The 26,080-nt window shown below is 34.3% G+C and overlaps 1 protein-coding gene across 1 annotated transcript in view; it reads right to left on the bottom strand.

Annotated features, from left to right (window-relative positions):
• Positions 1-26,080, bottom strand: part of LOC138696640 (5-hydroxytryptamine receptor-like) — a 1,489,006-nt gene that overhangs the window by 318,224 nt on the left and 1,144,702 nt on the right. The window contains exon 6 of the mRNA XM_069821850.1: positions 16,386-16,914. Within this exon, the coding sequence (XP_069677951.1) occupies positions 16,386-16,881 (496 nt within the window). The 5' untranslated portion in view covers positions 16,882-16,914. The remainder of the gene's footprint in view (positions 1-16,385; positions 16,915-26,080) is intronic.

Raw genomic sequence — 26,080 nt, 5'->3', positions numbered from 1 at the left:
CTAGCATGGCCGTGTAAGTGAACAGAATATAAATCCAGCCGATGTACGAATACCTGTGTGACAATTGATGCGATGTAGGCTACTGTAATTCTCCGTGACGGAAAAAACGAAAATATTATGTTTAGCAAGGGAAATGTTTTGAGAAAAACTTAAAATTACCTATATATCAGTACATTTATAAAACTTAGCAAAGTATATAAGCTAAAAGGATTGCTTAACAAGGGGACAATTTTCAGGAAAATTTGTAATTATATCGGTACGATAAACGAAAAACACGCGCGCACGCACACACACTAGATTGGCCATTCGCATGTTATGAAATGGCAACATAAAGTGAGAACCACCACCTCAACCTGCACCATCGAAAAGACATTTTTTGGTAACGGCCGCTAGATGGAAGTACGTTCGCTCCATTCCATTCCATAAGGGTTATAATATAGTCTAGTACAGCATTTCTCAAACTATGGTCCGCAGACCACCTGGGTTCCTCGAGTTCTGTCCGTGTAGTCCTTCAAAAAAGACAGAAGAAAAAATACAATTTAAACGAATTGCGTATCACATTTTAGCTGAAAATCTCAGACTTTGAAAATCACACATGGCAATCGCCTTTCACTTTTTCTCCCAGTACTAATATTTTATAAAATTTCTTACCATACTCGTCTACCCACTTCCCACTCTACTCTCAGCAACAAAAGAGGGATTTAAAGCACTATGAACGTAGTGTTTCACGTCATCTTTTCCCTGCATATCTGGCGCCGAGACTGTAACACAGCCAGGAACCACCCGAATTCATAATAGAGGACAAAGTACCGAAACTTTTCATGTATTGAATTTCTTAATAGTTTTACCGACACTCAGCCCGCACATTGAAATGGGCACGTACTGTACGTCATACTCCAATAACGTGCCAAATAGCATCTTTACTTGTTGAAAATCGGGCATGTTTCTGCATTAACTTTTTATTCGTTTTTCTAGATGACGATGAAAATAATTTTAGACTTCGCCTATTTTAAAATCCGATAGGTTTAGTTTTTACACTTGCGTGTTTCATCTCTAGTTGCCGTTTCAATTTCGCGGGGTTTCATACACCCATTTGAAAGTACTTCGTAACAAACAACGTACCGAAGTTTTGGTTCACTCTCATTGCCACACCAGTAAATCCAAGTTCGAAATATCTCTTGTCATATTTACGAAAGTATTTTTTCTTTGAATAGCTACTAGTAAGACTAGATATTTATTTAATGGCACTATAATCAATATATTTCTTCACACACAGGTTCTGAACTATTAGCACTGCCTAAATGAAGCGTATCATCATGTTCCTTTCTTTTCAATGATCCGGATGAAAGCCAGTTTTCCCTATTATTTATAATGGCCACTATTTAACAGGAACATGGACAACTACTAGCGTGTAGCACATAAGAAGGATTTCAAACAATTAACTGCTAACAGGCAAACGATGAGTCAACAATGCACAGAATATTTTATAAGTTATTTGTATTTGGCTACAAAAAATATAATTACAAAAGAATTGCAATTAATTAATTCTATTTTTAAATATAAGTATACTGGTATTGAAATATACTACAAAAATAATAAATTTTCTTTCGAAGAGAACAAAATTAAGGTGGTCCGCCGATCTGTTCTCACTTTAAACAGTAGTCCTCACTTCAAAAAAGTTTGAGAAACGCTGGTCTAGTATATACAGTCACGAAGCTTGAGTTTATGAGGGTACTAGGAACAATAGACTGTGCAGGTACTATTGAGCATTGTCAGTGAAGAGCCGATAGTAGCGATCCTAGTAGTTAGCAGCTACCTATGGTTGCAAATTTACTACGTATTGAGCTTCGTCACCCGTCAGCTTCGGATTCAGGAATGCCACCCGGGCCATTCATCTGACTTATAAAATCATCTCATATATGGAGTAAAATATGTCTAAATGCAAGGATCCATCCAGAAATCAGCCCTAGTGAAAATCAATAAACTCAATCAACCTCTGCAAGTGATTTCCAGTGTAGAGGGTTGGAGTCTCTTAACCCTGCTACTATCAAAGGATCGTATACGACTCTAAGAGCACTTGAAACTCGCATGTCTTTTTTGTTTCCCTAGTTAAAATTTTGAAATAGATTGAGGCATTGACACATTGACATGGGAAAGCATGTAAGTTACAAAAAATCGAAAATCCGTTTTTTTACGGATAAGATAGTACGAACCCACGCCAATGCTATGGTAAAGCTAGTATGCCGCTAGCAGAAACCATTTGGTTTCAGCAGCTCATCATACTGTAGATGGCGTTATTGTTAAGTAACGTCCTTTGTAACAGACCCACAAACGTTTTTTGCTTGTCCTGTAAAATTTCGTTTTTGTGACTTACACGTTTTTCCATGTCAATGCCTCAATTGACTTTCTTCCTTTGAGTGTGATCTATCTAGAGCTGTAGCTTTTTATTTTATTTTTAACACACGAAAAATTATTAATTGCTATTACACTGAGTACAATTACTTAACTTACAAATGGCTTTTAAGGAACCCGCACGTTCATTGCAGCCCTCACATAAGCCCGTCATCGGTCCCTATCCTGTGCAAGATTAATCCAGTCTCTATCATCACATCCCACCTCCCTCAAATCCATTTAATATCAACCTCCCACCTGCGTCTCGGCCTCCCGAAAGGTCTTTTCCCCTCCGGTCTCCCAACTAACACTCTACATGCATTTCTGGATTCGCCCATAGACTACGTGCTACCCTCTCAAACGTCTGGATTTAATGTTCTTAATTATTACAGGTGAAGAATACAATGCGTGCAGTTCTGCGTTGTGTAACTTTCTCCATTCTTCTGTAACTTCATCCCTCTTAGCCTCAAATATTTTTCTAAGAACCTTATTCTCAAACACCCTTAATCTCTGTCCTCTCTCAAAGTGAGAGTCGAAGTCTCTGAATCGAATAATAACATGCATTTTCCATATTTATTCTGCGTTTAATTTCCTCCAAAGTGTCATTTATATTTGTTACTGTTGCTCCAAGATATTTGAATTTTTCCACCTCTTCGAACGATAAATCTCCAATTTTTATATTTCCATTTCGTACAATATTCTAGTCACGAAACATAATCATATACTTCGTCTTTTCGGGATTTACTGCCAAACCTGATATCAAATGACCGCACAAAAAATTGATTATTTAGTTACACTAAACAATGTTATAATTTTAAAGTAAGAATTTCGAATTCCTATTTTACAAAGCACTTACAACAATGACATTTAACGCCTTCTTGTAGCTTCTGCTGTGGCTAGTATAATATTTTTGCCTCGGTGTACAATGTTTCTGTGCCATTCAGTGTGTGTTCGTACCAGTGTTTCATTATGTTAACAGTGAGAAATCCAAAACAATGCTGATGAGGCTTCTAATGACGATAGAAAAATAGTTGCTTTATATTATTTCTAAAAATGAAAACGAAAAGGATGAAGATTGTGATAGGAATTCTCGGTCACTTCATGAAATTCAAATCTTCTTCTTCTTGAGCTTCTTCTTTCTTTGCGTTCCTAGAACCAAATACAATTGTTTCTTATTATCCGAAAATGGGAAAGATAGTAACATTCCGGAGTGCCATGGACTTGAAAGAAGGGGCAGAAAACAGTGAAGGAGCATAACCTAACATGATACTCGACTACAATGCTAGAAAGTCAGATGTAGGCACTAGAGTTGAACAACGATTGAGAAAGCAAGACTGACAGCGCCCGCAAAGCCTAAAACCCGCACGACAATATTGATTACATCGCGCCATTGACGTAAAGACTGCTTGTGAGCGTTTGAAAACTTCGGGAATTGTAGAGTCTCGAACGTCAAGCAGCCTTGACTCGTCACATAATATATCGTCACAGTTGTTTATACTCACAGACTAGACTGAACTTACAGCTATTTTGGCAACTGTTATATATGTATAAACAATCAAGTAGCGTATTTCAAACATCATCTCTACTTTTCGGTGTATAATAATCCGTTCCCCAATCTTTATTTAATTACTAGGCCCTTATTAAAATGCTAGAATTTTTCTTTTCTTATGTTTGAGATCAAGTGTATAATCTCAAGTAAAAAAATATTAACGCTTTATTTAGCGTTATGTTATACGTTTCTTAGAAATGCAAATTTATTTGAGATATTTTTTTCTATTTATATTACCTTAGGTAATATCTGATAATAGGACCAGAACATTTTGGTAACTATAATACTGTTTTGTTTTATGTTTTTGTCTCAATTAAATATTTCTAAATTTATTTCAATTACATACGTTATTCAAAGTTTCGAAATCTTTCCACACCGACCAAATGCTATTTCGAGATTGATGAACAAGTCTTGAAGTAATGAGAGTTACGAGACGAGACTCGAAAGACAAATGCAACGAACACAGCGAGCGAGAGCGGCAGTTAATTTTGTTCATCTCTAGTAGACACTATATACAAATTAGTCAGAAATTACACCACAAAACGGATGACAAGAAAATGGCCGTGGCAATTTTCTACATTACGCTGGACATCAATGCAATCAATACTTTCATAATTTGGATGCACATAAATTCTGAATGGAAACAGAACAGTAATTGTACCGTAAAAGAATTAAGTTTCTCCTGGAGTTGGGTACATCTCTAACACAGCAAAACACAAGTCCATGGAGTAAAATTCCTGTGTCCCCTAATACATAGAGGGGAGCAAAATCCGGACGATGTCACCTACGTCAACGTTCTGTGGACAGAAAACATCAAGACAGATGCCGTAAATGTTCTTCTTTTTTGTGAGGAATATTAAACCTGCCTTTATGAAGTGCAAAAGTTATTAAATTACAAATAAATCGAAATATAATTATTCAAATACTGCACGACTAATCAGTTTTGTCAATATTCTTGTGTGTAAATTTATCAGTAAATCAGTAATATCGCATAAAGACATTTAGTTTTAAAACAAATTTTTAACTTAACGAAAAGAATTGGGGTCACCAAAGACCTCAGTGGTACCCAATGTAACAAAATAATTCTGATAGTAGGAGGGTTAGATAATCTAATCTTGACCGAGTATAAACAGTATTTCACTCGGTTCTAATCTATATATCGTTAAATGCAACACACTGTATACATTTTATTTGTCATTTCAACGTCAGATATTATTCAATTAGCAGAAGCAGAATTTCTAAGCTTCTTTCAACCTCATTTATACATTAATGATGCGGTACGACTAAAACCTCTAACGAGTGAATACCTGGAAAATCCCCCGTTCTGAGGCAATGGGAAAGCACTTGACAAGTCAAATAGGATTTATACGTGCCGCTGCAATCAATTGACTAAGCTCTTTGATCTCTGCTTCTCTCTCGTATATATCACTCTTGTACGAATACGATTCGCCAGGTAAAAGCTATCTTATGATTGGCTTGCCTCGAGGCATCTACCGTCATGCATGAATGCATACAACTAAATGGTTTTCTAGGGAAATTGTGTTTTTAAATTATATGCGAAGATACCACTAAACTCCTTCCACAACTCCTTTCCCTTCTTTAGATTAATTTTCATCTTCTGCAGCTTCAGATCAATCTCAGACATATAACATTATTTAGCTCGTGAATGAAAATACTCTCTTCAGACAGATTCCGTATCTTTCCGCAGAAGCTTCTTCATAGGATTAAAAACGTAGACGACCTTATAAATAAAAGTAAAATTACAGTCAACTTTCATTCTCTAATATACAACACAACTGCAGAAATTAATTAACAAATATTCTGCGTTATATATAAAACATAAACATAGCGCGTAGCCTATACATCCAACTACAGTTGTGTTGCTTTCAATGCAGTTGAGAAAAATGAAAAGTAATGCAAAAAAAGGAACGAAAATTAAAATAAATCTATATGACGATGAGAAATAAAATGGAGAAGAGGAAAAGCAAGAGTTGAAAAAAGAGGTAGAAACGTAAATGAAAGGGAGTGGGTAGTGAATTGTGGTAAAAAGTCATATTTTTTATTTTGTGTTTAAAAAAATCTAAAGAAGCGCGTATAAATAAATAAATAAATAAATATATATATATATATATATATATATATATAAGTATAAATGATTGGAATGACCTACTGTACCTGCAGCGGTCTTTGAGGGCTGTCCTTCCTTAAGGAGATTCAAGAATAACTTAAAACGTTGTGTATAAAGTGCAAATTAAAATTAAGATGACATTTAACATTTAATTTTTTTAAGGTGACCTGTATTTATTTAGCCTGACGAGTTACTTCCTTGGTTTGAATTGTAAATTATTTAAAAATAGCGTGTAAGAGGGCCTTAGACTAGAAATGTTTAGCTTAAATGTAGTTCTGTTTATAAGTATGATAAGGGTGTAATTATCTGCCTTATTTGAACTGTTGTATCAGTCAAGCGAGGTGAGTCAGTGAAGTTATGGTTTTACAGTTCAGTGAATAGTTCCGATCAGTGATAATTTATATCGGCAATGAAATATGTTCTATAGTGTCAGTGAAATGCGTCATAGTGCCACTACAGTGAGTGAATTGAGAGTAAAGTGAAAGACTATTGAAACTTATGTAGGGCCTATACATATGTAGGTTGTATTGAAAATTAGGTTATTTTATGTTTTATTATTAATTGTAATTATTGTGTTAAATTGTATTGTCTAACTCATATTTTCAATTCTTCAATTATCACGTCTGTTTATCCGCAACTCTGGAAAACAGCCTTGGTACGTCCACTTCCTAAAGTAAATTCACCTACTTCTGCAAAAGACTATAGGCCAATCTCCATTCTTCCCGTTTTATCTAAAGCTCTGGAACGCATCATTCATAAGCAGTTGTCAGACTACCTAATAGAATTTAATCTTTTAGACCCTTTACAATCAGGATTCAGAAATGGCCATAGCACTTCTACTGCTTTGTTGAATGTTACTGAGGACATACGCGCAGCCATGGATAAACGACAGGCTACTGTACTAGTTTTATTGGACTATAGCAAAGCCTTTGATTCTGTTGACTTCGATCTACTATTGACTAAACTACAAACGCTACACCTTTCTGATAGTGCTATCACCTGGATGTACTCCTACCTTACTGGCCGCCAGCAGCGTGTCATATCTAATAATCGTTTCTCATCCTGGCATACTGTAGACACAGGAGTTCCTCAGGGATCAGTATTAGGCCCCTTGCTCTTCTCTATTTATATAAATGGAATTTCCAACTCATTTAAGCACTGCAGATATCAAATATATGCAGACGACGTTCAATTGTATATTTCAGCCCGTCCCGACGCACTAAACGATAGCATTAATAGTCTGAATGAAGATCTTGATTCCATCTCTTCCTGGTCTCAACAATTTGGGCTTAACCTAAACGCATGTAAATCACAGGCTATTCTGTTCGCGAACCGTAGATTAATTCCTGAAGTCAACGACCTGAATATTCCACCTGTGAAACTGAATAAAACAATCATCCCGTTTAGCTCTACCGTAAAAAATCTCGGAGTACATTTCGAATCTAATCTAAATTGGGATACGCATATTAAATATACATGTAAGAAGGCATTCTCTATTCTCCATTCACTAAAAGATTGTATCATTATCCATCTAAATTAAAACAGACGCTGGTACAGACACTCATTCTACCTCACTTCGATTATTGCGACGTTTTGTTCAGTGATCTCAGGATTGATTCCGCTCAGAAACTACAGCGTGTTCATAACGCGTGCGTCCGCTTCATTTGTAATGTTCGATACTATGATCATATCTCACCTTCTTTCAAGAAGTTATCATGGCTTAGGTTACATGAGAGGAGAAATCTGCACTCACTTTCTCTCTTATATCGAATTATGCACTCTTCATCCCCCTATTATTTATTCGCTCGATTTCATACTCTCTCTCGCCATCATAATATTAATACTCGAGCACAACGCGATAACACGCTAGAAATTCCACTTCACGCATCGTCTCTGTATTCCTCATCCTTCACTGTTGCTACCTCTCGTCACTGGAACTCTCTGCCGCCTGAAGTCAAGGGCTGCCGAACATTGAATTCTTTCAAATCCAAGTTAGAAAATTATCTTATGACGAGTTGCCAAACTAACTTACTATTATGACAAGTGTTGTATTGCATGTTTCCACGTATTCACATTTTTTTTATGTTCTAATGATATTCAACTTATTTTATATTTTTGTTTTCATATTTTCCGATAATGTTATATCTCTAATGTGATAAGTTGAGCTATATATAATCTTAATTTTCCTTATTGTGTGTACTTAGAAATATTGTATTCACTGTATACTTTGTACTGCACTATTTTATTACTACTATTAGTATTATTATTATTATTATCATTATTACTATTCCTCTTTATTATTATTATTATTATTATTATTATTATTATTATTATTATTATGAATAATTGTCTTTTTTTGTATGCCTCATTTATTTTGACCTGCTGTTCACATATTATTATGTTTTTTTCTTTCTTTCTGTATGTTATATATTATGTCTGATTTCTTCTTATTTGTTGTTTATTTTTTATTATTATTATTATCTTATTCAGTTTTGTGTGTAAAATTGTAGTGTAATTTGTTAATTTGTAGTGTTTTTGTAACGCAGTCTTTACTCCTGGTTGAGTGTTAGAGAAGGCCGTATGGCCTTAACTCTGCCAGGTTAAATAAATCATTATTATTATTATTATTATTATTATTATTATTATTATTATTATTGTATTGTGTATTGTAAATTTTATTGTGTATTGTTTATCATTTTATTGTGTATTGTTTATAGTGTGTATACCACTGTCACCGGGTGCTTGCCCACTTGCAGTGTAAATATATAATATATTGCTTCTTTACGTCTGAAGACTGATTAGTGTAATATGCAGCTAATCGGCGATGTACGCAATGGAAGGGGAAAGGAATTAGTCCCCTACCCAATTATCCCTACAATTTGTTACAGATCTCTTCAGTGGGCCTATGTCACTTCCAAGTCGACGTAATATCAATTAAAAAAACAGGCGTTTAACAGCTTGATTAGATCCCTGATTATGTCGGAGACTAAAATTAACTGTTCGAGTCTTTGTCGAATTGATACTAAGGTTATTTGTATTAAACAAAGTTATTAAGTTATCCATAATATTAGTATTGTCAACAAACAAGTCATAGGAAACTTCAAAAACAGTGACATCATCTGCACAAAATTTAGTCCTTTCAGGTAACCAAAATTGGAAATCATTCATAGTAATTATAAATAAAAACGAAGATTGAAGTATGAAAGAAAGAAAATGTAACGGAAAGAGTGAAAAGTGAAAGAAGTAAATGAAGGCGTGAAATGAAAAAGAAAACGAAGTGTAGCAAAATTAAAAGAAAGAACAATTGGGAGAAATAAGGAGATAGAGAAAAGAATGAGGTGAAGAAGAAATGTGAAAGGAGAGAAGATAAGAAAGCAGAACTTGAAGTCATGAAGATGATAAAAATAGTAAAACAAAAGAAGTTGGCGAGGAAGATAAATGGAATAAATAAAAATATGAGAAAAAGCAGTGAAAAGTAAAAGAAGAAAAACTGACGAGAAACTAGCGCCGAAACGGTACCTTCTGGATGCGTAAGATATATTACCTTTTTTAATAAGGAAAGGCTTTTAAAATCAATAGTTTTTTAATTCAATATTTTAAGGCGATGTGCTACTCTAAATAGTATAATTCTGACAAATTTTATCATTTCTTTTATTTTCGCTCTAAAATGTACGTTTTCATGAATATTTTATTTCAATATCTTACTTATAAGTAAACTTTCATATGATTGGTAAAGGTTATGTTAATGTACAAGTTATGTGTGACCAAACCTTTAAATTTCAGTATCTAAAAGAAATGTACGTTTTCAACAACAAGTATTAATTTTATTTCTCAGTGGTTAAAGATAGAATGATGAAAATTGGCATACTTATTCATAAATATCTCTGTAGTGGAATGGAGCATTTGATTCTGCATTAAGCATAGTTTTATTTCTACAGAATCATACGTTAGTGTTATTAATGTTTGAACATTGAAGAAATGATATGATATATGATATATGATATGATATGATATGATATGATATATGATATGATATGATATGATATGATATGATATGATATGATATGATACGATACGATACGATATATGATATGATATGATGTGATATGATATGATATATTTGATATATGATATGGTATGATATGATATGATATATGATATATGATATGATATATGATATATATTATATATGATATATATTTGATGTCAACATATACATCCATGTAATGTGGACGTCAAAATTTTGTATCCGGTGCCACAATTACATTCATTACACATATACCTTTTGTAGACGCTCTTCTAATTTAGATTCATATCGCTTACTTATATTCCTTCATTACTGTATCCTTCTCTTTCCCTTGCACTCATTCATATTTAGTATAATGTCTTATTTTTGTCCCCATCTAAAGTGATTAGTATTCCTACCTTTAAAAACTAACGACTTAATTTAGATAATTCAAAATTGACACTTTTACAATTCCTTGAAGAATGTATAATTTTGCATATGATCAAATTTAGTGTAGGACATTACTAACGCTCCATCGTACTGTACAATATGCAGTGTTACCTTTAAGAAGAAATTAGATTCTTAAAAAATAATTTCTTTTTATTTTAGAGATAGGATTTCACTAAGGAGATTTAAAAGAAAAATATCGTTCAACTTTTTAAAAAGTATCCAGGAGAAAAGATTGAGATTTGCAATGTGCGGATATGATATTGATATGCATAGTCAGTAAAAAGTTCAACTCTCTAGCTAAAACATTTTGGATTTGAGGAATTTCAGTAGCTTATCGACTGAAAGTTAGTAAATGAAGGAGAAAAGAAGAGATGAAGGTGAAGAGAAAAATAAAACAGATTAAGAAAAAGGCAATGAGAGGAATATGAGCACAAAATGGAGAGGGGGAAGAACAGAGATCAAATGGGAAGAGGAATAGGAAATCAAAAATGAAGGAAAGAATAGAATGAGAAAGAAAAGGGCAAAGGAAATTAATGAACAGGAAAGGGAGAGAAGTGACTATGGAAGAAAATAATGGGTAAAGAAAAACATGAGGAAAACAAACAAAAAAAAGCAAAAAAAAAAAAAAAAAAAAAGCAGAAGAGAAAAAGAAGTCCGGGCCAAGCAATGAATGTTTAGCTACTGATACAAACTTTATAACCACCCTGTGTTTTCCTTCCTATTCACATATTCATAATTCTTCGTCGAATTCTGCTGATTATGCAAACAATTACAATACCATAAAAATAACAATCTTGTTTAAAGAAGCGTTGTTAAGAGAACAACGTCGAAATTAGCCAACGAGATATTCTGACGTTGAAATACAAGATTCTGCTTGCTAATTGCCTTACAGTGTGTAAACGGAGAAAATAGAATAAACATTTACATCGAATATTTCATTCCCACAGTTCAATTATAGAAAGCAGAGAAGCTGGAAGATAGGTATATAACGTCAGGCAGTTTAAAGAGAGGGCAGGTGTCTGAGTGTGAAGAAAAAGTCACACGAGAAATAAATTCCCATCACTAGAGACGAGGTTCAAATTCTCTATTATTGACTCTCCTAATGGTCCTTGACTTCTACTCAAAGTTAACGTCTCTGTACACATTATATTTTATTCACCTTTTGTAACTTGGAGCTGTTGGGATTCGTCGAGAAATGATATCGTTTATTACGTTATAAGGTTGGTAGATGCAATGTAACAGAATTGAGGAAAAGTTTAGAAAAACAAGACGCTGTCGAGCTTTTCTCCTTCCAACATTCTGCTGTAAGTAATTTTGAATCACATATAGTCATTCCAATTGTCACGGATGTTAAATTTTTAATGTTTTCAAACTCTGTATCAGTGGTCGTCAGCATTCGCTGAAATGGGTAAAGGTTAAGGGTAATATGCACCGTCATGCAGATGGGAGAGGCAGAAAGCATACCCACCAGCAGCCACGGATGCACGCCAGTGCAATGTCTTATCCGCGGATAAGAGAAGCTAGGCCGACGGTGCACTGTGCTGATGACCGCTCCTCTATATATTGAAAACGAAATTACTTTTATGTATGATTTGAGGCTTTCTCGGCGTTGGTTCGCTAATATGGTTTCGCGGGATATCAGCCGAGTTAAAATTTTGGAATGTTCCTAAAAGCTTTCAACTGCTATCTCTGCAGCCATCTTCAGGGAAGTTGTGTCTGGAAAAATAGGAAAATCGAAAGAGAATTGGGAGGACAAATTTAAAAGGTATGCAAAACGCGTCCTTGCAAGGGGTTGGGGGCTGTACAAAACTAAATATATGAGCTCCAAGCTTCTTGGCCACTAGTCTCACTCCGGGTTACGCTGCTCCACTGAAGGAGCTCTAGAAAATTTTGAAGGGGAAGCCGAAATTGGACGTAACCTCTTAGGTACCACATACGCGAGGGGGACGGAGATTTGATCAAGTGATCACGGAACGGGGCGAGGAGGAGATGGCTGGTGTTTGCCGTTAGGATGGCAAGACGCTGTCATCTGTTGTTCGATGACAAGGCATGTGAAGGCCGTCGGAAGAAGCGCCGTGAAATCTAAATCTGCAATTTGAGAGGTCCCTGTCCTTTAAAATTGCGACTAATTGAGTGACCTCGTACATTTAATAGACAATTTATATGTTCTGAACTAGGGCATACGTCTGGACAGAAAGTCGTGGATTATATAGATGTTAGGCTGTCTCAGGTGATACGGGATTGGTTGGCGGATCGGCCAATCCGGGGCCGGGAATTATCATTCCTCGTAAGCTCCGGCCCTCCCGGGATTCTTGCGTGAAGTTTGGCGGGCGACGAGTCCTGTTTCGCCGGTTGGAATCGGTTGCTGTCCTCGGTCCGTGATCTTTGTGACCTTGATTGTAAGAGGGCCTAAGCTGGTCCAAGGCCGGTGTCCATGCCTGACTGAGCTGCAGTCCACCGTCTCTGTTAAAGTTGTTTTTCTCCAGCTTAATCTCTATGGCCTCCTTGATTGTACGATCCCTGTATTAACTCGGCTGATATCCCGCGAAACCATATTAGCGAAATTACTTTTGTCAAGTTTTATTATTAGAATCAATTTAGAAGATCAGTATCATTTTACACAAAAAGTTGTTTGAATAAAATGTATTACTATTGCAGAAAATAAAAGGTTCCATCACGGATGTTACAAGATTTTTGAACTCACTTCACACCTTATTAAGAAAAAGTGTAAAACTCAGGTCTCTGTCTCAAGCAAAACACATAACCGGTAAATGTTTTATAGCTGTTTGTTCCATGTCACGGATGTTACACACATTTAGTCACGGATGTTAGAAATGAATTAATGTCCTTCATTTTTCCAGTTTCAAAGCAGCTGTGACATTTCTAAATCAAAATATTCACATGAACTCCAATATTAATTGTTATTAAGCTAATCTACTTAAAATAAATGGCAGAAAGAATATAGTACAGAGTAAAAAGTTCCTTGATCTTGGAGCTTTCGAATTAACAGTGCAGACTCTCAAAATATTTCTTCAACAATAGCTCCCTGAAAAACATACATTAACAGCTGGCCCACAATAAACCGTGAACGGAAACGACAACGAGAACGAGAATGCAAATATTGTTAAAACAATGTATTTAAATGTGAGCATTCACATTTAAATTTCACGTTCCCGTTCCCGGGATCAAGCAAGCTTCTCGTTAATTATGAATGCTCACATTTAAATACATTTATTTTAACAATATTTCCGTTCTCGCTCCCGTTGTCGTTTCCGTTCCCGGTTTATTGTGAACGAGCCTTAAATGGTATCGCACGCAGTTGAGTTGTTGAGTGTGTCGCTAGTCTGACACGTTTAATATTCTGTGTTCGATTCATCGTGTAATATTGAGTAGGCCTATTCATTTACGACAATTACAATGTGAAGAAACATTCCTAGAAATGATGCAAGAGGAAATTCGTTATTAATGCAACTTATATCATAAACCAACGAGTTAATGAAAAATTTAGACACGTAAAATTTTCTATGGAATCTATTTGTAAGTTTAACCTTAAAAAAATTGTACGCGCAAATAGTAGCTACATGTTATGTGGAAGATTCAATGGAAAATATTCCTCAAGGGATTTTGTAATACAGCAACATAAACTTCACGGATTTTCTATCAATCTTCTCAACAAAGGTCTCTGGATCAACCTGATTACTGGACACCCGTTAGTATGATTCCTTTGTAATAAATTGATTTCCATCACGTGTATGAAATTCTGTACTGTATTTTCATTCATGCATCTAATATTCTTTCAGAGTTCACAGAGAAATAAGTCACCTCACTACCATTACGAAACATAATTCATTTTATCTACCTTTTGCATTTCATTTCAGACATCGTTTAGCATGGAGATGAAAAAGTGTTTATCTAGTAGCTCAGTGATGGAGATCTGACAGCCTTAAAAATGACTTTCCGGTTTCATGCACAGCTTCTCTTCCTCGCAATCACATTTATTCTTCTACTTTCTGCAGTACGGTAGAAGATAATGCACTCATAACTATAAATTGATGGATGCTAAATGTACTCGAAATTCTAATGCATAATAATATAAGAAGTGGAATATTTCATTTTCTATTTCGTAAGAATTCTGAGCGTGGTTAAAATGCAACTGATTCGAGTTGAACGGGGATTGGACATAAAAAAAACTGGAAATTTTAAAATTATGTACATTTTTTAAAATCCAGGTAATGGTTATTCCAAATGAAGATGTGAATAATAACCTCGTAAATATTCAATTTAATTCGATATGGAAGACTTGAGATAATAAAAGAAACATTACTTAGTTTTCACACATTTAAGCCAGTGATGTCAAAGCAAGCGCATTTTCCTATCCTTGACGTCATGCGCGGGCACCAAGCGCTAGGTATGGAAAGAGGAAGTGTTATGTATAAGAATAAGTAGCCTGTTGGATTAAGAAAACAATAGTGCACAAACTTCAAACAGAACATGAAATTTTATGTCGTAATTTTTATATGGCTTCTTTCTGTTTGATATTATCTTTAATGTCTGTAAAACAAAAGTAATAATACTAGTTTCTTAATATTGCAGTTTTGTTTTAAATGTTAATAACATAATAAAGAGTTAAGAAGGAATATTCACATAAATTCCTTAGGAGTACAACTATAGCCTACTAAATGGATGAAAGCGATATCAAAAAAAAAAAAAAAAGAGACAGAGAGAGAGAGATTGGGTATGACATGATAAGTTGGAATTGATATTGATGGTATCTTTAGCTCTATACAAGTAATCAATAAACTAATCAAAACAATGTTACAGTACAAAGCAATGTTACCTAGGTGCTGTATATGTTTTAAGTGCAACTAATATTCCATAACAAAACTCTTATCGCATTATGCTTTTAAGGTGATATTGGTGAGCAACTTCCTATAATCAGAATGTTAGAGCAACTTCCTATCATCGGAATATTAAATTATTTTCTCGAAATATGCTGAAGCTATAGAGCTGACATTTTTACAACATATGGGCACGTATCTTTTACTTATGATATAACAGTACTTGCTTTGTTAATTCATTTCCGTACATAAAATTTAAATTAGAATATTTTAAAAAATTTCAATACACTATCGTCAGTAATACGTATTTACGGTATATTCGATTTACGAAAACATTCTGTAAGGCTACTAAATAAATAGGCCTATATCTGAAAATTTCGCTTTTCTATAAAAAAAAAGTGGAGAAAATATTTCTTTTGAAAAAAAAAAATCAAACTTGTGAAAAATGAACATTAAAATACAAACTTACAATCTTATAAAGCACTTATACTTCTCAAACAAATCTAAAAATTAACATTGATACAGCTTTAATAAGTTCTCTTCCCTTTATCTATTGAATCAGTGCTGGCCAACCCTGTATATAGCTCGACCAAGCGGTATATACTACCTCTTTCGTCTGTCTCTTTCCTTTCCGCTGTAAAGCGCTCAGGCACTCCTGAGCTCTAAAGGGCGCGCTTGCTCCTATGGGCATCAATTGACATGACTGATTTAAGCTGTTCATACATGTTCCACTGTAAGTCATTCATCGCAGACCTGTATGCCTACCAGTATTAAATGTCGAATTTTATGTGCATTATATCACGGAATATGACCTAATGACCAGAGAGCGGATTTTCGGTCCCTACACTGCGACATTATGTCACGTCCCCTGTCTTACGAAGGGAGCGTAGCAATGAGTTTAATGACTTCCCTAATGTTTAGTATCGGGACCGAAAATCCGCTGTCTGCTAGTCATAGTTCAATAAACAATTAATAGACTGCGAAATAAATCATTGATATGTACGCAACTGATTTTGAACTTACCGATTACAGTGATAAGAATCATGAGGCCCAGTATGACTGACGTAACACCCATGAGGATGACGTCAGTGAGCGGTTCGTCCCCGCCACGGCCGCCGATTGCGCTGCCATTTCCACTGGCATTGCTGAACAGATCCCCGATGAAAGTGCTGTTGTAGCACTCCAGGATGGAGGACGAATATACGGTCGATCCGTTGATCGTCGTGTTACAGGCGACGCGACCGACGATAATGTCTTCGAAGTAAACAGACAGATTCGATGTGGGGGAGTTGTTCGCGAGGAGAGAGGACGCCGTGGTGAAGGGGTCGTCCATGTACAAGTCTGTGAGAACCTCATCTTCTTCCGATGCTTGGATAAACACGTCATTGTCGCTGGGTTTTTCCGCAACGGTTAGTTTAACCGTGTCGTAAAGAGGCTTGACTGTCAATTGCTCGTCAGGGTATTCTTCGGCTTCGTTTGCACTCTCTGTTGGAAACTCTGTGGCGCTCAGGAGATCCATGGTGGACCCATGTACATCATACCGGATCTGCAACTGATAGAAAAAATTACAGTTAAAATCATTTTACTTGAAGATGGCATATATGTATACAAATTTCACGAGAGGAACCCTGCGAGGGGAGTATGGTCCTTGCGAGTCAAGAACATACAGTAAGCTAGTAATTCAGCGCCTCTGAATGAGCAGGTGGATGGGTGTGGTGTCTTAGACCGGCTGGGACAAATAAGGCTTAGTCATTGGTCAGCCGGTTTCATGTCGGGGATTGGTTGTAAGAGTGGGGGAGAATCTCGCATTCCTGCTCGGATCTTCTTCTCAAATGTGAACAGTAGTGTAGTCCTCTCTCTCATCTGTCGAAGTAATGGTCAAAATGAAAGTCGGCGTCGTCTGAGAGACTAAGTTCGAATCGAATATTTCCGTGAGCGCTCGGGATAGCCAGGCTCTGTTCAGAAAATTGCGTATATTCTTCTAGCAGTTTTAATGGGGATCATAACTATTAATCACTAAAATCTTCCGAGAAAAAAAATACACACACGAGATTTAAAACAGACAGATTTTTCAGTGTTTAAACAGTGAATATTGTAACACAAACACTATATACTGTAAAACAGCTTTTCCAAGAGGAGTACGACCATGGTTCGTTACAATGCCATTCTGACTGCAGTAAAACTCTTGGCGTAGTTGGTACAACGTTAGCTAAGATTGCAAGTTAAAATCTTCGTGAAGTAACTAAACTTTTTTTTTTGTTGCCTTTTAAATGCATCAGTGAAAATATAACAGGTTTTCTTCATTTTTTTATTCTTAGAATACTTTTCGCTTTATTATTATTTTCGTGTTAATAGAAAATTTTGACGCTAGATGTAAATAATAATAATAATAATAATAATAATAATAATAATAATAATAATAATAATAATAATAATAATAATAATAATCAGGAACATTAAATCCAGACGTTTGAGATGGGCAGGGCATGTAGTACGTATGGGCGAATCCAGAAATGCATATAGAGTGTAAGTTGGGAGGCCGGAGGGAATAAGACCTTTGGGGAGGCCGAGACGTAGATGGGAGGAAAATATTAAAATGGATTTGAAGGAGGTGTGATATGATGGTAGGGACTGGATTAATCTTGCTCAGGATAGGGACCGATGGCGGGCTTATGTGAGGGCGGCAATGAACCTACGTCTCCCTTAAAAGCCATAAGTAAGTATATATAATAATATAATAATAATGATAATACAAATAAAGTTCGTGTATTCCTAACTTCATTGCAAGGTATTTTTCCCCGTCCTTTACTAATAACACACTAGATGAATAGAAATCTCGTTTTTATCCTTTACGTAGGGTGGAAATGATACTCAAACTGTAAATTTATGGTAAATAATCCTTCTGAATATTCGTGCAATGAGAGATGATATTTATAAATTAAATTTAACACTTAGGCTATTGTTCTGTACATGATCTATTGCTTATTATTGTATCGTACTTTGAGAATTCGATTTAATTTAGTAGAAAAACATTAATTTGCAACTGTTATGTCAAAAAAAATCTAACGATTCCTTAACAACAAATTTCGTACATCCCGCGAAGTGTTCGACGACAAAATAACTTTAGCAAGATTTTGTGACCTTCTAGGTCCCCGGACCTAAATTTCTGTTGCTTGTATTTGTGAAGTTCCTTACATAATGTTCACAAATAATCCGGGTATACTGAAAGATTTAAAGAAAAATATTCGTCAAGAGATTTTTGTAATTCAGCAAAATGAATGTTACGCAATCTTGCGACAGGATTTACGCACATTTAAGAGCAGAGGGAAATACTTCAAACGTGTGATGTATTAGTGAGTAACATTTGGTTATTCGCAAAACGTAATTAAAGTAAATAATACAATAAAATGAGTTATTAAAAGAATAATATTCGAGCAGTGAAGAGCTTGTGTACGGCAAACATTTCGGAATCAACCTGACTGGTGAACGCCCGTTAGATTAACTCATTAAACATGCTACTATGTTATATTGCTTATTACTCATCTGATTTGTGCTGATTAATTAAAAGAATGATGATGATGATTATATTACTAGCACAAAAGAAATTAAACACTATATTTGAAATATAACCTTTTTTTTTAATTTTGCATTTGAAGTTATGTACATTTTCGCAGAGGACTTTACTTATTTATCTGTACAAATTTTTAAAGACTCGAATTGATGTTTTGGTAGTTCACTTGACAATTCTGTATGCTTGCGTGCACAACTCGTAGAGCAGAGGTTCAAAATTTATAACTCTGCCAACCCCTGACCAATGCCAAACATGCAAGCGAAACCGAAGTGTAAATAGAAGCAGCAATGAGAATTATAAAAGCCTTTGCCTCTAGGCTGTTCTGAGAACTCATATCACACGGTTCGTGTGCTTGAAACTGGAGTAGTGAACTGTTATGTTCAGACAGTGCTCTTACGAGCGAATATCTCCAGAACAAACAAAGGTATTTAATTAACCTGACTTGTCATTCTTCGTATACCTTTCATCAGATATATACTTGAACAAACATTAAACGCTTCATCAAGAGATCCAAGTATTTAAGTGAGTAAACAATATAATAGTACAGAAAGTTTCTTAAGCAAAGTTACATAGGGCGATTCACAAAGTTTCTCATTATTATTATTATTATTATTATTATTATTATTATTATTATTATTATGCAAGTATATATTTTATTATTGTACTTATGAATTATTACTATTACTAATATTCCATCATTATTTCCATCATTATTATTATTATTATTATTATTATTATTATTATTATTATTATTATTTACTAATTATGTCAGTAAAGTGGAATATATATACCGTGTGTTCCAGACCATCCCTATCAGCCTTTTTTCTCGAAAACTATATCTGTGGCCGGGAGGAAAAAGGTCTTAAATAAAAATTTTATACTTTTAAGGAAAGCAGTAGAAAGATTGAAATTAGTGATATAGAGTTTTTTAATTAAGAAGTTTTTCCTAGATATTATTTCTTTATATTTCTTATAAAATAGATAATGTTACTCATTTAACAATTTTCTTGATTATTTCCAAAAATAGCCGCACTTAAGCCCTTTTAAGTCTAGAAGCCAAACTGAGTAGAAGGGACTATTAAACATAAGACCTTTTTCATGTCAAAATAAATGAGAAATGTATATTATTAGGAATGCAAAATTGGTCTTAAACAATTATAGGACTATTTACCCTGGAGCTTAAATTTTAAAAGGAAAGGGCATCAGTATGTGATAAAATGGCTAAAATAAAAGTTAGACCTTTTTAATAAGGAAGCATGGAAAGTAAACATGTGATGGTTTGTAAGGAATAAAGTATTGAATATACGTATGTCCTTTATTCTGTGTGTGCTCGAGTCAAAAAGCACTTAGGACTTTTGGTAACGCCCTATAAATCCAGTTACGAGTCTTATTAAATTTAGTTGTTTTACCAGATTGGAGAGAATTGTTTCCGCTTTCAGAATATATAAAAATCTCATTTTTACAAAAAATTGACTTAAGACCTTTTTCCTCCCGGCCACAGATATGATACTGGTTGTTCATAAAAAAAATTTTACAACCAAAACCTATGTAAAGAATCGATTGGTAGCAGTACCATTCCCCGTAACAAACCGCAAGTAGGTGTACCTGTGGTCAACTTCGAAATTTTAAATGAGAACATGGGTAATTAAAAGTGCCATTGGAAACTACTTTCAAAAAGAAACAACTTTTACTGAAACTTTTTTTTCTAACTTTTATTGTTCACTCACAAAGCAACAAAAATGGTATTTTCTGAGAAATGTTGTATGTTGTTTATGTACAGTAGTGACAAAAAAACCGGACCGACCCTTGTAGCTGATTTCAGAGCCTTGTTCACTTCAGAGCACGATAGACTGGTAACTAAGACTTTCGTGGTTCGAATCCTGCCTGGAAAGGAATTTTTTTTTTATCTTTATTCAAATTTATTCCCAATACTTTTCGAGTTCTGGTAAAATTCATGCTCTGGGAATAATAAGTTATTAAGTAGTAAAATATCGCTGCAATCGAAAAGTATTGGGAATAAATTTGAATAAGGAACAAAAAAAAAAAGTTTCCTTTCCAGGCAGGATTCGAACCACGAAAGTCTTATTTACCAGTCTATCGTGGTCTGGAGTGAACAACGCTCTGAAATCAGCTACAAGGGTCGGTCCGGTTTTTTTGTCACTACTGTACGTACACTCTTCATAGTAAATGTTCAAAATGTCCGCCACCCTGTGCAAAACAATGTTCTGTTCTCCTCCTAATATCCGTGACATCTGTGTAATAATAAATACGTGTTGCAGCTATATCTGTTGTATTTTGAAAAATTTGTATTCAGTTTGTGTTTCCATACTAAACTAATTTACAAAGCTAGGAAATAATATAATTTTGTTATATGTATTTAGGTACAGTCTGTCTAAAGTTTCTATAATTATTGTCATTCTAAAATTCAAATCACAACCACCTGCATGAGCCGCCAGAGCGCACCGTGGCAGTGAACTGCTTTTGCATCGAAACTACAAGCTACTTGTAACTGCTGCGGCTGCCTCCGTCTGTCTTTATCTTTTCAAGCTTTTTTTTTTTTTGCGAGCACGAGTTTCCCATCCATGTTGCCACAGGTAAATCTTGTAAAGTTACAGTCAAAAGTTACAAAATCACTGTCAAATATTGCCAAGGTACAGTAAAATATTGTTACAGTAAAGTAAAATATTGTCAAGTTAGAGTCATGTCGTATGAAGTAAAAGCTAAATCTTGCCAGACCCGTGAATAACTTCTAGTAAGCCAAGTCAGTCAGCCAGTTATCTAAGCCATTAGCGAAATTGCTAATCAGTAAGAAAACGAGTTTAATTATTCAGACATCGGTAAATTAATTAATGTTCTAGTTAGAATACTAGCGACTATGTAAGTCACTGAACAAATATCACACAGTGGAAAACTCAGCTAGTATTTAACTATTTGATCAGATAATGGCAGAGAAATAAAACAAAGAAGAGCAAGCGAGAGATATCACAAGATATTCAATTTGTGTCACGTTCAGTTGTGCACTCTTCCTTTTTTCTCTCTTGATAGAGAGCTCTCCCTTTTTCGCATTATCAAGGATGCAGAAATTTTGTAATTCTCAAAGATCATCACATATTAGATCTTCATAAGAATTCTCGGAATCCCACAATCCTATTCAATGTTTCGCCTATATAAACAACACTGAAAGCAAATGGACGTTGGTCTCTGTAAACTAAGTTAGACATAAAAGGCTTCGGATGTTAAAAAAAAACCTCAACATCAGACTATCCTCTAGAGGTAGCTTCCATGCTGAATATGAAACGGTGTTTAAATAAACCACGAACTAGAAACGGATACTGGTGATGAAACACGCCTTAATAAAACATGTAGAACTTCGATAACTTTTCAATGAAGGCTGCACGAGGGTGTGCTCCTACAGAGCCATTCACCGCCAGTAAGACATGATTTGCGGCTTTCTTCTATTCCTTACATATAAAAAATTCACTAATAAAAACTTAATAATAATCTAAATATCCGATTCTATAATTTATAATTTTATTTTCATCTATTAACTCAAATTGTTAGTGAAGAACGTTTCACTTTAAATAGTTAATACAAGAGCGGCGCAAGAAACTGAAAAAAAAGAAAATCTCTCCTGTTTCAGGGTTTTAATGTTTAATATTAAGACATTTGCACCCGATCAAATGGGAAAAATTATTTTAAGGGACACTAGGATTGGGTATTTACAAAATGTTTTGTAAAACTATTCATTTGTACGAAAAATTTTCTTGAACATTTAGGAAGTTGAAATTATGATAGAGTTTTTTGCCTCTACATCTTATTTGAGGCCCAGAGCGATTTTATACAGGTCTACTCCATGCCTCAGTATTGCATTTTCTTTTGAAAATTTGTTTTTTTCTCTAAACTTCATTTTTACATATTCAAAATCCTCCATGCACATGGTGTTCTCACCATATTGAAAGAAAATATTCGTACGTGTCCATGCATATACACAATGGGTCAAACAAGGCACAAAATTAGAAACCAATACTCTATTTTCGGAAATACGTAATATTAATTTATAATGTATACCCAATACACCATTGGAAAGAGTAGACTTTAAAGATGAGTAGGACATTTTACTATGTTTTATTGAAGCTCAATTGAAGTCTTACGCAAGTCAGTATACAATGATGCGAAAAAAGTGTTTTCTTTAAGACAATTTATTACTTCAAAATGCAGAAACTGAATGTTGGTAAAACTAATAATATTAATGATCATTAAAATAATCAAAATTAAAAATGATGTTCTATGTGACCGCCATTTGCCCGCACAACCATTTGTATGCGTCTTCTCCATTTTCCAACAGCACTGATATCTGTCTTTGATCAAGCCGGTTCCAAAATTCAAGAAGGCGAAGTCTTAAATGTTCAATATTACGAATTCTTGTTTTGTAATAAACTGCTTTTTGTAGTTGACTCCATACAAAATAATCCAAAGGATTAAGATCTCGTTTGAAAATTAGCGGAAACCATTCTGAGAAGTGCGATCTTTCACGCAATAATCTCTCAGGAGAAATATCATGTCCACATCTTGTTAATCAATCGCTGTACACTTGAAACAGACCAGTCTCGCTGAGCTTAGTTCCTTACAATTTAACGGACAGATAAATTATCATATTGGTGCAAGTGTTTAATGAAAATCTTGTCTTCGTTCGTTAAGCGACCCATTATTCGCAAAATGAGAACTCAAAACGGAAGAAAACAAATGATGATAGCACAACAAGCGGCTTGGCCTGCTGAACTCGTAACACCATAATGCTTACTTCGGCATAAATGATCGATTTTGCGCTGCCTTACAGAAAATAAAAACTAATGTTTAACAAAGGGTAAAAAATTAAATATTTACAGTACTTTCTGATTATACAAGGACTGTGAAATTTGCCTGTGAAATAAACTTTGAAGTGAAATCATTAGCTACTGGACTATAACCATTTAAATTTTATGCCTTTTTCCCCACTGTGTATTATATGAGATCTATCGTTGAGAAAATTAATTATCTTGAAAATGAACAGATAAATATAGGCCTATTTTCTAAATAAAATAAATACGAATAAATATATGTCGGCTATTCAAAATGTTATTGTGCCAAAACTGTTCTAGATAAAATAAATCTCTCAACGTTAAAATATTGCCATAAATCAGGATCCATACGAAAAAACACGAACTTACTGTATTTAGGGTTTAATGCTGTTGATACGGTACATTTTTATTATATCACCAATTTGTATAATTAAAATAAAATTAACTTCGAAAGTAGCAGCCCGATACAACTAAAACTTGCACACTCCTTATTCTTAATTGATCTTATGAGTTGCAAGTTTCATTTGATCAATGTCATAGCTTCAGGAATTGCTCTGATGCACACAATCTCTTAAAATAGAGAAAAAGACAATTATGGATCCAGCAATAATAATAATAATAATAATAATAATAATAATAATAATAATAATAATAATAATAATAATAATAATAATAATAAATATGGGTTGTTTATTCAATTTGATCACTTAGAAAAAGTTAAAAATGAAACAAATCATATTAAAACTCCTGCAAACATTTCAAAACTAACTACTTTAAATTATATAATATTTACCTACATTGCAATTACACCAACCTAGCAGATACAACATTATTTAATTTTTACAGAGTTATATCGGATCATTTATGGATATTCCAAGGTAGACATGCCTTCTAAGCGAATACGGTTCAGTTTTTTTGATAATAATATGAATGCCAATTATGTTAGTTGTTTTATAATAAATCTGAATTTTTAACAAGAAGATATCGGTCCAAAAATATATCTACAGTGTGTGGAATTGATTAGTCACAAATTCATAGAATATAGTTCCGAATGCATTGTAGGCCTATGTAACAAATACTGAGCATCTCCGGGCCGCATGGCACAACTTTGGCTACGCAGATTAGAAAGATTCTGCAAACGTTAATGTTCCTCTTGATTTTCATGAAGTGCTCTATATTACAAATTTAGTAGCAGCTTTAATTCTTCGGTCTAGTTTTTAATTAAAATAATCATTCATACGACACAGTTATGACTATGAATAGAAGAATAATTGTTAAATTAAACTATGGAACGTGTTTACCATACTTTGATGAATAATTCTTTTCATGTTAGAAATGTTACTCCAAATAAATTGCTTGTTACAAGAGTTACGAGAGGTATTTAAAACATTCTGATAAACCATTCTGTTCATCTTAGGAACGTTATTACTATAAATATTCTGGTGAATCATTTTCCTCATCCAAGAAATGTTGTTACAAAGTATATTTCCTGATATAAGAGCTTAAAATGCGCTTTTAAAATATTCCGACGAATCATTTCTTAACCTTAGAAACCTTGTTAGAAAATATGTTCCACATTATGAGAGTTCAGGAGATGTTGGAAATATTACTTTGAATCATTTTGCTCATCTTATAAAAGTGGTTAGAAACTATTTTCCATTTTAAGAGTTTTCAAATATACTGACAATCCATTTTGTTCATCCTAAAAACGTTGCTACAAAATAAGTTTAATTTTGAAAGAGTTAGGAAATACGTTAAAATATTCCGAGGAATCAATTTGTTTATCTTAGAAAAGTTGCATTAAATACATATAATTTTAAAAAGTTAAGAAAGGCGTTTAAAATATTCCGAGGAATCATTTTGTTCATCTTAGAAAAGTTGATTTAAATATGTATCATATTAAAAGAGTTAAGAAAGGCGTTTAAAATATTCCGATGAATGATTTGAGGGGGGAGTGGTCGTTATTGTGGCCCCACGTTGGGCGCCATTTGAGGGTGGGTGGTTATTGGTGTTGCGTGAGATTCACTCAGGGTAGCCGAGGCACTGTTGTGGTATAGGATGATGTCGGGAATAATACCAAGCCGGCAACTTATATAAAAGGCAGTGTAAACTCCAAAATTATAAGTTTATTGTCGTATTCACTTGGTAAACCCTAAAGTATGTATTTCAGGCTGACTTATAATTCAATCGTTGGTCGCACTTCTGTATTGACTCTATGGCGGCTCTGAATAAGCTCTATCCGATACTATAAATTCAATACTCTGTCCAGTACACTATGATCGAAGCTCCTAAACGTTGACGAGTGGTCT

The sequence above is a fragment of the Periplaneta americana genome, chromosome 1 (assembly GCF_040183065.1).
Source record: "Periplaneta americana isolate PAMFEO1 chromosome 1, P.americana_PAMFEO1_priV1, whole genome shotgun sequence".
In the NCBI taxonomy this organism is placed as follows: Eukaryota; Metazoa; Arthropoda; class Insecta; order Blattodea; family Blattidae; genus Periplaneta; species Periplaneta americana.
The sequence above is the reverse complement of the archived record's forward strand: the minus strand, read 5'-3'. Positions and strand labels throughout refer to the sequence as shown.